Here is a 13,227-nt window from a genome sequence, read left to right on the forward strand (position 1 = left end):
GAAAAACAGACCAAAAATGTGATGCAAAAATATAAAGTTGCCACACAATACAGCTGGGAGCCTGTCAAAAAAAGGACACATTTTTAATATTAACACTGTTAACTTGAGCAGCTAACAAAATATGAGCATCCACATGCATTTCTGAAATAAAAGATATCTATAACTCTGACCATTACAGTTATATATAACTGTAAACCCTCCACATTTTCTTCCAAAATTGCCATTTTGAGGAGGGATTATTAGGGGAGAGCAACATGTTGAGCCAAAATTGGGGACAATTGAGAGGTTTGGATATTCCTGATTCTACAAAGCAATTTGCACGTACCTCTCAACCTCTTAATGCAGGAAATCTAGACAAGGCCAAATATATTGGGGGAACATACAAATACTACTAAAAATTGCTCTTGTATAAACTTGACAGTTGATAGAATAACAGGTCTTGCATTAGCATGCATTTTTCTGAAGGTTATGACGTCTGAAACTCAATGTCTGTCATTTAGTGACTTCATTCCTAAATATTTTGCTAGAAAACCACACATTTTATGAGGAACAAACCAAAAATAAGAAGCAAATATCTATTCATTCTGCAAAAATATGGACAACTGAGAGGTATAGTTCAACCGGGGATGTCTGAGTTTGCTACCCCCCCCCCACAAAATCCTGGTCGAATGGAGCCTCCCCCATGCAGCCATTCCAACGTCCCATTCCTTGGTTATTTTGCCCCATTTACCATAAACACTGTAATGTGCATACTGCTTTACTTCTGCTATGATTTAGATTTCATTTGAAAAAGTTTTATTTTACATTTTACACACAGACCCTAATAGATATCTGTTAAACAAACCAATACAGTCTCACAATGAAAATAGGCTTAGCATTAAAACTTCTCTGCCCTTGAAACTCACATGCATTGAAACAGCATTGACACCCACATTCAAAGAAAATACATTTTGCCAATGGCAGATAAAGATTAACTCTGGGCTGTTTTCAAAATCATAGGCCCCTTGAACATGAAACATACACATGCTCTTTGATACACCTTCCTGACTGTATTACATTATATTCCTTGTACAATACAGTACAGTTGTTAGAGGGCATTTTAAATTTATTGTTTTGTACATTTTTCCAGTAAACAATGAAACAAAATGCATGCAACAATGACAAAATTGTCCAATTCAGAACATTTCCATCATAAAACGTCTACTCAACCTTCTATAGTCCACCAATATCAGTAAATATGCACAATCTCTGAAGTAGTAAAATCCACATTAAAGAAATCTGTAACTAATAAAGAGGTTGCTGCTAGCAAACAACTTTCTATGTCATTGTTTCATCTACAAATGAAGTGCCTGTTGCCCTTGAAGAATAAATTGCCTATGTTGCATGCATTAAAAAAATGATAAGCTAGTAATACCACAATAGGGAATGGATAGCAAACTGATAACAGGTTCATAGTTACTAGGTATCTTTGCCGAAATGACTGCAGCATCCACCCCTTTACAACACAGCACAGTATCAGCAATGCATCTACCTACTGTGGGAGTATAACCCACAGCCTTCTGCATCAAAAGCAAGTACACTACCTGTTGTGCTATTAACAATGTAAGCAGATTTAGCATAAGCAGCATTAAACTTTTGTTCCCCTGCAGCTCTCAGCTCCTTGTAAAATCTACTCAACACTCAGCTATATCTCTGAACTTTGCAGCACAAGATATCTGGAAAAAGCCAAAATTTATTGGGGGGGGGGACAAAAGGCCAAAAACCAGGGACACATTTTAAACATTGTTTGTATAATGTTGGAAAGTTGCTAGAATAAAATGCTGTGTTACCACCATACATTTCACTGCTACGTCTTGAACCCAGGGGACCCTGTGCAAAACAGTCAGAGAAACATACCACTATGCCAAATCAGCTGAAACAGAGGAAAACAAACTTAAATGGCTAGTGAATTCAGTTCACACCATATCTGTCAACCTCTTAGCAAAAAACATTTGAAAAAAGCCAATAATGTGGGAATACAGCTGCCAGACATATTCAGTGAATTCAGTTCTCACCATAGCTCTCAACTTTAGCACAAAATATCTGGACAAGGCCAATAATGGGGGAATACAGTCCCAAAAAATGGGCAAATTTCAAATATCCATGTTATAAACTTAGACAATTACACTATTTATCTGAGGTGTGATGCTGGCAGTCTGTAACTGATAAGGAACATTTAAATGTCATTGTTTTCTTAATGGCTTTGTTGTTGGGATAATTGACCTAACTTAATTACCGTGCCACTCTTAGTAGCTGTTGTGATGTAGATGAGACAAATGCAAGAAAGAAATGCAAAAATAATTATTAAATAATGTTTTTTTTTCTGTATGTTAACTGCTTAGTCTTTCATTACAAGGAAGAAAAACACTTTTTGGAAAGAAAAAAATTGACTTTGGGGTGGAGTTTTACTTTAATGAGTGGAACTGGAACGTGGAAGTGTCCTTTAAGAGTGCTCTGGGAACTCTTTTATAGAGTAATAATTAAGAGGCATTTTTCTTTCATGCATTATGGGTTAATTTATCTCTTAAGGCTTGACATCAAGAGATATTAGTTCTGTGTGTTTGATAATGATGATTTTCTACCTTGATGGAAAAAAAGGTAGCAAGCACTTCCACTGGAGCTCACAGCAATCCTGAGTCCCCATGCAACCACATCCTGAAGAGATGGTCAGTGGAAGATGATTATTTCATTGCTCTCCACCATGTGCCATTAAAAGCATAGCAAGGAACATAGCCAACCAAGCATACACCCCCCGACTTTGCTCTGCTGTCTACTATGCACGATTACTTTCCTACCTTTGAACATGGTAGCACATTCCACAGTTTTCCCTGTGATAGAGGGACATACCATTGATCAGATAACAATTGCGTAATCACAGATGATCAAGAAGACAAATTTCCCGATGTCTACCCACACTGATCATAAAAAGTCTTTTTGCAAGGTAAAAGACTCCTTTTTCTTCTTCTTTCAGCTTTTCCCGGTTAGGGGTCGCCGCAGCGGATCACCTGTCTGCTCTTGATTGGCAGTGGAGTTTTACAGTGTCCAGTTGCCAGCAAAGTTTCCACAGAAGGCGCACACATGCATGCACTCACACCTAGGGCCAATTTAGAGTGTCCAATCCACCTACAGCATGTCTTTGGGATGTGGGAGGGAACCAGAGCACTTGTAGGAAACTGACGCGACCACAGGGAGGACATGCAGACTCCGCACAGAAGTCACCCCAGCCGAGGATCGAACCAGAGAACCTCTTGCTGTGAGGCAACCCTAAATCCCTTATTTATATCAATTAAATTCATGGTTGCTCTATACTGGTGAAAAGAGAAAATCTCCAAAACAGCACATTGAGGTCACATACACACTTACAGCGTGATATCACACTGCATAGCTTTGTGGAAGTAATGGTGATAATATCATCAATGAAGTTTCATCAGGAACTTAGAACTTGACCAAATTTCCCTTAGCATCTTATAGGTGAGCTCGTTAAACAAGGACTCTATAACTGGCTGGCTTCTAGAAGGCATGTAAAACCTACCCTTTTGAGATAGAAGTTTTTGGGGGTTGGGTGGGGTGACTTTCTTCATTTTACATATTTGTTGGTAATGATTCTATCTATAAAGTCAACATGTCATTGTTTGTTTCCTTTTCCACCCCCACCCTGTCTTCACACTTCTCTTCACTTCTCGCATCCCTCTCTCTTTTCCTTTCTGCCTCCTCACATCCATATTTCCTCTCACTTCTAAGTCCCTCAATGCTCTAAATATTTCTCTTACTAATGCATCTCCACTGAGCTCATAACATCTCACATGTTATGCACTGAACTGTCAAAGGTTGGACTCCTGCTATAAAGAGCTGACATTTCCACTCCTTTTATACATTTTGAATACTGATTTTATAAACCTTAAAGATTTTTCGATACAGTCATCATTCTTTTTCTCTAGTCCATTTCTGGGAACTGAGATAGTTAATACTATCTTACAGCAATATTAATATGTTGCTTACACTATTTGTTTTCTGTAGTTGTCTAAACTGTTTTTTCCCCAGATGCTTTTGGGGTCTATCAGGGACTCTGGCCCTGAGGCAAAGGTTCATAGCAGTTTCAAGGAGGAAACAAACAGCTGCATTGGAGCTCACAGCAATCCTGACTCCCTATGCAACCACATCCTGAAGAGGTGGTCAGTGGGAGATTATTTTTCCATTCCTCTCCACCATTTACCATTAGAAGTGTGGGAAGGAGCAATGCAAACTAAGAATACCCCCCAACTTTGCTCTTCTGTCTACCATGCACTATTACTTGCTGGACATCTTCCTTCAGTTTTCTTTCTAAAGTAACACCCAGATCATTGATCACCATAAGCCTAAAATCAAGCCTGTATGAAGATGAGCTATTCTTCTCAAAAGTCACATCAGATATAATTTCCCCTAAACAATTCATTTTAGTTTAAGAATAAAGTCCTGCAAACAAATCAAACAAAGACAAATGGCATGCTGCTCAGTACATCTGTAAATGAAGTCAAAACCCCTAACTGGCATGTGCTCCTAACACCCAATAATCTTCCTAATAAAGTGGTAAGATATTTTACATCTTCAAATCTTGGTTGGGCAAAATGTCCATCTCACACCATTTTGATAATCTCTATGACATAATTTGTTCAAATATCAAAGCAGTGTACACTGTTTCTCATTCTTTCACCCCCCCCCCCCCATCCAGAGCCTTGCTAATCAATTGTGTCTTTATCCTTCACCTTGAATCTGGGTTATCTGTTATTATGTTACTGGTAAAAGTGTAATTTATTAGGCACCAAGTGATTTCTGTAACTATGTGTTACACAAGCTATTGAACTGTGCATCCTTGGCTTATCCTGTAAACACAAAATAATTACACCAAATGTCAGGTTTTAAACAGAAAACCATTGATGTGCCATGTACTGACCCATCTCATGCATAGTCTTAATATAAATGTTTAGTCACAGGTGAGACAGAAGTGAGATGTACATAGTATTAAGCATGTTATACAAGAGTAAGGTCTTGGAGGCAGATCTAGGGCATGTTAAACTATTAATTCTATTTGTAAGGAGGGAACCCTATATCTCACTGGTTTTAAAGGTGGAGGTATTGGGGTTAAGGGAAGTGCCAGTCCCTTTGCCAACAAAATTAACAAAGTGCAGTTTCACAGCAGTCAGACAGGTGTAACTCATGCTGGTATTCTTAAATAGAATGTTCATAGATGAGTTACACCCTGCTGTTATATTACACCAATAGAGCTTTCGTTTTATTCCTTTAAACACAGATCATTAAGGTTTGTTGGTATTATCTCTTTTGTCAATGCAAACTTCAATGGTACACTCTCACAGAAACAAAACCTGCACACTCCCAGTTAATCTTTATGTTTTATATACAAAACTGGAAATGCTCCTCCAAGTATACATTCTTCTACCCTAACTTCTATTCAATCCTGACTTATGCTCTAAAACTTGTTTGTCTTTCTAAGGCATTATAGTCCCCCCTTTTCCTTTCTCTATAATGATTTCCATTCCTCATAACTTAATTGTGGGAGATGAGACATTCTCTCTCATTGTTTCTATTCTGTTCAGTCTGCGAAAGATCTGCCTCTTTCTACAAGCTGCTAAAAAGCTACTAATTGCAGCTCTTCTTTGTACCAAACCTTCCCAAGTCTTTGAATTGTTAAAGTACAACATGGTAACACTCCTTAATCTATTTAAAGAGGATGTTTTCACTTGATTTAGGGGAGTTCATATTTGTGAATTTATGGTACTGCATCAGTTTCCTAATGTGCCTATGAATATATCTTTTATTTTAATGAAATTCTTTGTATTTCTGTGTTTTGGTCATGGCTATAGATGACCCTTTTTCAGGTCATGGCTAAAAATAGTCCATATGATTCAGCCCACTCAAATGGATATGAAAAGAATAAACAAATAGTGTGCAGAGTGACTGCAGAATCAGTTGCAAGAGATAAATGGACTATCGTACTATTTTATGAGAAACAGCTTAGAATTTACATGAAGTTGCACATCAATGCTTAAAGATCACGTGCAATTTTTTTAGTGTTTCTTTTTGTTATGATTATTCTCTCATCAAGTCACACGGGCTTTCTAGTTCTAAAATATGTACTTTAGTTAATTCAGTGGAACTGAATGAATTAAGTTTAACAAAATCCTATGTTTACATTTGCCGTAATCTGAGCACTGCTCACACTACATAGAAAACAATACATTGAATAGCTGTCTAATTTCTTCCAAAGTCTGTGCCATCTGGTCCACTTTCTGGGGTGAAACTGTACCACGTAGGTTTGTTTTTGGTAGTCTGCAGCATAGCTCACCACAAAGTAACACAGAATGCAGCACAGTCAATCGCTCAGTTAATTAGACAATAAATTATTAAATAATTAAATGCCATTATTTTCAAGAAAAATGTAACAACAGCAAACTGGAACAGGATAAATTCATTGTAAAGCTTGCAGTGCTTGGCATATAGAGCAACAACACTGATGCAATACATAGTGGCCTACAATGGCATGATCTCTTTTAGGAAGAAAACTAAGGGCATGAGAATCAGCTCAACGACAGCCCTGCAGTAGAATGCATTTTTGTGTGCAATATACTGAACGGATTAGTCACAGAATAAAAATGGTTGGACTAAGCTGTGCATTTGTGAAAAAAATATTTCTGAACAGGTGAGGGTGTGCTTCAGGATAAAAGTTTATAATAATGAGCTATGAGAGTTGAAAGATCAAGCATCACATTCTGTTGTCATGATGAAATTGCCTCAATACCACTTTCACACACACACACACACACACACACACACACACACACACAGGAGCTGCCTTGCTTAAATGGAACTATTCACCTTACCTGTAAATGGGTCTGGACTCCGGAAAGCAGTAATCCAACTCCATTGTCTCAGCAAACCCGTGCTTGACTCAACGCTTCCCTGCAGGAAAAACTTACCTCACTCCTGATTGGTCCTGTGCTCAAATCCCTGCTTACCTCTTTCCCGATTGGTCCTGTCTGCGGCTCAAGCAGTCTGGAGCTCCTCTCTTCTGTGTGATCGTCTACCGCATGGCATCTTGGGCATCTGCGGGGCAGAAAATACCTTCTCTGCATCTGGACTGCTACTCAGGCAGTCAGAGTTTGCAGAGATTCCTGGGCATCTGCAGGGCAGTTTGAGTGTGTCCACGCATGCGAGGCATTTCCAGTACTCGGTAAAAAAAAATAAACATTTTTTTTTTTAGAGTTTATGTTTTATGTTATGTATTTCTTTTATTTCTAGGTGGGAGGGCTGCAGTCCTGCAGACCGATATCACGAGCCGCCCCTGATTAAACCTGCTACCTTTTCTGCTACTTAGTGTGAGAATGGTCCAGTCTAGAACATAAGTGATTGTAGTGCCTTATCAAAAATACACTTTCTGGAAGCACCTAACACCACTAGCATGCATGCCTAACAAATCAAGAACCAGCATGAATGCTTAAGATTTACGAATATCCCACTAGATCTATTATACCATATTATAGTTATTAGTTATTGTAGTATTTGGTTACCATGAGATGCAATGGCATTGAATAAAGCTATATTAATATGGGGCATACCAGTTAATACTGAAAGAGAGTTAATGTGAAATCCATACCCTTATGCATTTTGACCTTTAATATCTTGAAAAAAATGTCTGGACAATAGCAGGCAGTGGTAAGTAGGAGTCAGAAAGCAAGGTATGCTGCTGTAAGAGTCACTTACTGGAAGATAAACAGTTATGGTGATTACCTCATACAACCATACATTCTGCAGAAAGGTGATGTTCTTTTGATTAAGTTGTGTGTTCAGCTAATAAAATCATACAAGACAACATATGCAATTGCACTGCATTTTGCTGTTTAAGTGGTCTAACTGTTGCATTTGAACCCTAGTTTTTATGAACCGAGTGTATACCGGGATAGTTCAGGGTTTGTCTTTGCATTATGGCAGTTCCAAGCCAGCAGCTCAGAGCTAAGGGTTTGTTTTTCCTTCCCACCCCTTGTGTTGTAGTTGTGGTCTTAAACCCAATGAATCCATTGTTTCCTGCCCCTTATGAAAATTTAACAGCATAAGTCCCTCCCTCTCCCCTTTTATTTGGCTGTTGACAATAAGTACGTACATATCATTTTGCAAAGGCTCTCTCTTTAACTACTCACCAGACTAAAAGAGTTTTGACAAAATTGTTTAATATTGAGTACATATACTGCTTGCATTGATTTTAGTATCAAATTAGTGAGTATTTTGTGTGTACTATAATTACTTTATTGGTCCTTCCTGGTGGCAAAAGAAGGTTTCCAGACCAGTTGTTTTGTATTGAAATTTAAATATTCAGTAGCAAGTCCACCTAAACATTATTTTAAAACTGAACTCCAAGCAGTTATAATTACCTCTGTGTGCAGAGTCATTCCTGTGGTATTATGGACCAGTACTTCCCCTCAACATCTCTAGCCAGCCTGATTGCGATGAGTATTTTAGACAGTGTCAGAATTACCTCATGCTGTCTGACGATCATCTATTACTCGAACAGCATAGCACAGTGAGTGGGAGATGTGCATGCATAATATATTTGGAGGGAAAAATTTCTCACACAGTAAACTCAAACACCAAAATTATCAGCAGTACATCATACATTATACTTCTCCAAGCCCATCACAATACACAAAATCCATCATATGCTCAGGTTCTAAAGATTAACTTGCCTAAACCTCAAAGACCCCCAAACACAACACAGGCAAAAAGCACACTTAGCATATTAAGCCTATGTACTCACATAGCACAAGGGGTCCCAAAGTCATGGATGCTGAGCCAGTAAGGCAGCCATCAACCCAACCAAACATTCTTGCTATAGGTGATTCCTTTGTAAGACCTATATATGTACCTCTTACCAGGTTGAGTAAGGAAAGACTGACAGCTAGTTGCTTGTCTGGTACAAGTATCCATCAGATCACACATGCACTCAAGTCCTTGAACAACAAGTACCACTATGACTCTGTCATAGTTCATGCTGGTGTTAATGACTTGAGATGTACCTCTATGGACCATATGAAGAGATATAATGGAGCTCTCAAACTATGTGTCCAAGGCAGATATGAGCCAAGCATTGAACAGCGTTCTACCTTCTCCAAGGATGATGCCACGATATGAGCAAAAAATGTTTTACTTCATTAATTGGTGTCATTCAGAGGGGTTCCAATATTTGTCAGCTTGGAGGGATATGATTAACAGAACACACTATCTTGCCAGGGATGGCCTGCATCTGTTCCCTTTAGGGTTTTGATTATTATCAAAAACACTGTCCACCTTCATAGTGACTTTTTTCGGCAATGCCAAGCTGTTAAAAATACTAACATAAGGAAGCAAGCAAAGGCGAATATGAAGGTGTTACTGATCAGTGCTAGGAACCTAAGAAAGAAACTCTACTCCTTACAAGTCCTTCTCACTTGGAGGACACTGACATCTGTGTAGTGACTGAGACATGGTTTAAAGTAGCAGAGAGCACTCTGGATGTCTAAGGTTATAATGTCTTCCACATGTTTAGACCAGCTACTACGCGGGAGGGGAAAAAAGGTGGAGTTGTCTCAGTCTACATCCAGAAGAAACTCACATCAGCATGATGCACTAGAGCTTCTTCATGTCTTCTTAGCTAGCTATAGAATTCTCTCTATGACACATGAAAGCCACAGCACCTATTTGCAGGAGGTAGAATCACTCAGTATTAAACCCAGTACCATTTTCCTAGGTGATCTAAACTATCTAATTAAAGACTGGGAAACCTACACTACCACTACTGCACAAGCACAGAGATTCATGGACTTTATCATTACAAATGCCCTGGAAACAGTTAGTCATAGTATACACTAGGGGGGAGCAATTTATTGGATCTTGTCCTTGCTAATATGGGAGTACCTCACACAATCTTTTAGGTCTAACCACAAAGCAGTCTCCTTCGAAATAAAACTGAAACCAGAGATCCCTTCCACCCAAGGTCCCTTTAAAAATTTCTTTAAGATGAACTACCTACTCCTAAGTGATACACTGGCAAGCTTCATATCCCCACCAAACCCAGCTAACTCTACTGAATACACAAAAACATACACCACCACACTATACCAGCATGTAAACAGCTACATAGTTGCAGCTGTATCCTACAGGAATAAGTGCAGGGCAAACCCCAAAAACAAACCCACATACAACAAACTGTATAATAAAAGGAAAATCAACTGAGCAAAGGTGAGAAGAGTAATTTCCAGGATATTTGAGCCCTTGTAATTGAAATAAACAACTCAGGAGCTTAATAAAATGCACCAAAGCCAAGTTTGAGGCCAAAATATCTACGCAAGCTAAAGACAATCACAAAGCAATTTTAGTTACGTTTGTAATCTCAAAAGCACATTGCAGCAATGCACTCAGGTGACTGTTAACCTATACTGAGGCTGAAAATATACCAAACCTACTGCCCAATAAATGTATCTCTACCTTACCCCTCTCTCTGTCTGTCCCTCAAGATATAAGTCTAGAAAGGGCATTAAAAAAGAAGAAGAAGATGTAGACATTCCACCAGGCCAAAAGACCAACTTTATTAAAAAAAATTTCAACAATACATTAAAGCATTAACATGTCACTACAGACTTCTTCAGATGTATGAAAATAGCAACAGCAAAAACCAAGTATTCAAATCTAACCCCCACCATGAACTACCAATGGGATGAAATTCTAAATTATTCAGTTAACTCAAAGTAATCATTTGTCCTCTAAAAAGCTTTTTTTAAAAAAGAACACTATATACACTTTATAAATAAAAATATAAATATGAATGTAAATAAAATTATAAATGTTTTTTAAATAATCAATAATTACAAATTAGAAAATGAGGACCCAAATAGTTTAAATGCATTGAAAAACCATCCTAAAGCTCCATCTGGTATCTAAAAAAGATACAACTAAAAAGTCAAATGAAATGTTATATTAAAAACCTTCAAAAACCTTCAAACCTTCCATAAAACTATTTACCACATTCATTCCCCTAGAAGACTATGACTTCACAAATAATAAAATCTACTGGTGAAACATTTTTTCAGTGCTAAATACAAAATACGCAAGAACATAAAAGGCATACAAATTATTCCTATCCTTCCTAAAATCATAACCTGGCAGCTCTAAGTTTCAACACGGGACCAGGGAAACTGTTTAATTTAACCCTGGTTGCTTATTCGCTTCAAGGGCAATCTGCCAATACACTTCTTTATACTCAGTTTTAGCTTCCCATGGTTCCTTCCGAATATCCAAAGGTATTTCTTCTAATACAAAAAAATAAAAACAGTGCGTGCTGATTTTCACTTAAGCGTGTGTTTAAATAAAGCCTTTTTTTCTTTTTTAGACTATCTCATAATATGTTCATATATCCTTCTCCTAAGTTTCCTTTCTGTTTTACTGATGTAAAATGCATTGCATGCATCACACAATGCAATGTAAGCCACCCCACTAGTATTACAAGTAGAATGAGTCCTACCACCAATGTATCTATCTCTTCCTGGTTTATGATCCCAGGCATTACCTGGACGAGTTTGTTTTGGATTGATACGGAGGATACATTTAAGGAATTTTTTTATTGTATATCCAATACTACTAACTTCCTAAAATGTACATATGACATTAATTATTATAAGATGAATTATTTGGATGTGACTACTTATAAAGATCAAGGGAGTTTTACTTCTAAAGTGTACCGAAAGGATATGTTCTCCCATTGTTATTTTTATTATGCTATTAAGTTTAGCAGTATATTGACAGATGAATAGAAGTAAATTATCCTGTGCTTTTTTCTCATTCACAGTTCAGATGGAAGACATTGTGAAAAAATGGGGGCCTGTGCTTGGATGTAGGCCCCAACACTTACTGATTGAATGCCTGTTGAAACAGCTGAAGTTGCTGCTTGAAAAGACTGAAAGTGCATTAAGAAGAAATGATCCACAGTACTACCAAGGTAAGCTATTCGGGGAGAACAAAGACCAGGGCAATAAAATTAAGCCTTCTTAATTATTTTTATTAAGTAACCTCAATGCTGCATCTCAAGCTTTGTTATTTAAACCATTTCTAATGTCTCCAGTTTCCTGGATAGAATCAGAACTGTGGATTGAAAACAACAGCTAATGTGCATATGGGACAGAACTAATTTAATAGCAGTTAAGTTAGTTTAAGGGAATGTTATACTGCAGACATAAACAAAGAAATGCATGCACGCACTCTCACACACACACACACACACACACACACACACAAAACAATGGAAAATGATTAATAGGTGTGGTAATAACATTTGTGTAATAGAGATTACTCTGTGTACATCATAAAGCATTTATTATCACTCTGTGCATATGACCAGTCACCATAACTCAGCCACATTCATAAAAAATGAAACACTATGAACACTGTATACAGAAAACATGCACACCTATACCATTCAAAACCAACTATATCTACATAAAATAAAAAGTACAGTTATCTAAAAATAACATATAACACAAACCATAAATAATAAGCTTAAAAACAACACAACTGGTGAAGCAGATCCAAAGCTAAAAGCCTGCATTAAATAATATTAAACAGAAACAAATAGGTAAACTACATTTCTAAATAAAAATTAGCATAGCTCTTACTAAACTACTATAATAACATGACAACTTTAAAGAAAAACATTACAAAATTAAATTTACATCAGAATGATGATATAAAACCACTCATGCGACAACACATTAAAAAAATCTACTCTACATTACAGTTCAGTACACCAACAATTCCATTAATGCATCCCTTTGAAATGAATGGGAGACAGTAATCTAACAAATACACAAAAAGACATACATTAAATTATTGGGGTTTGTTTGTGTGATAAATGAAATATTTCATACAAAGGATTAGATAACTTATTTCCTTTCTTTGGGCTTTGCCACGCATCACAAAACATATTCTATAACCATACAGTAGAAAATGTTTCACATAACTATCAGTAGATCCCCTACACATTCAGTTTTATTCTGTATTACTTACTGTAGGCTTAGATTTTCCCAGTGATTTCAGAGGAATAGGGTAGCAAAATTAACTTTAAAAAAAAGAAGTTTGAAAGCTTCACAGTTTACAGCTTGTCCAAGTAGTTTG

The 13,227-nt window shown here is 37.3% G+C and overlaps 1 protein-coding gene across 1 annotated transcript in view; it reads left to right on the forward strand.

Moving 5' to 3' along the window:
• The window catches only part of CCHR12.PART0H16orf89 (chromosome chr12.part0 C16orf89 homolog), a 334,640-nt gene that overhangs the window by 23,506 nt on the left and 297,907 nt on the right, over nt 1-13,227 (forward strand). The window contains exon 2 of the mRNA XM_044089787.1: nt 11,906-12,055. Coding sequence (XP_043945722.1) covers nt 11,906-12,055 — 150 coding nt within the window. The remainder of the gene's footprint in view (nt 1-11,905; nt 12,056-13,227) is intronic.

Source organism: Protopterus annectens, chromosome 12.part0, assembly GCF_019279795.1.
Source record: "Protopterus annectens isolate FY-2018-M chromosome 12.part0, PAN1.0, whole genome shotgun sequence".
Classification (NCBI taxonomy): Eukaryota; Metazoa; Chordata; order Ceratodontiformes; family Protopteridae; genus Protopterus; species Protopterus annectens.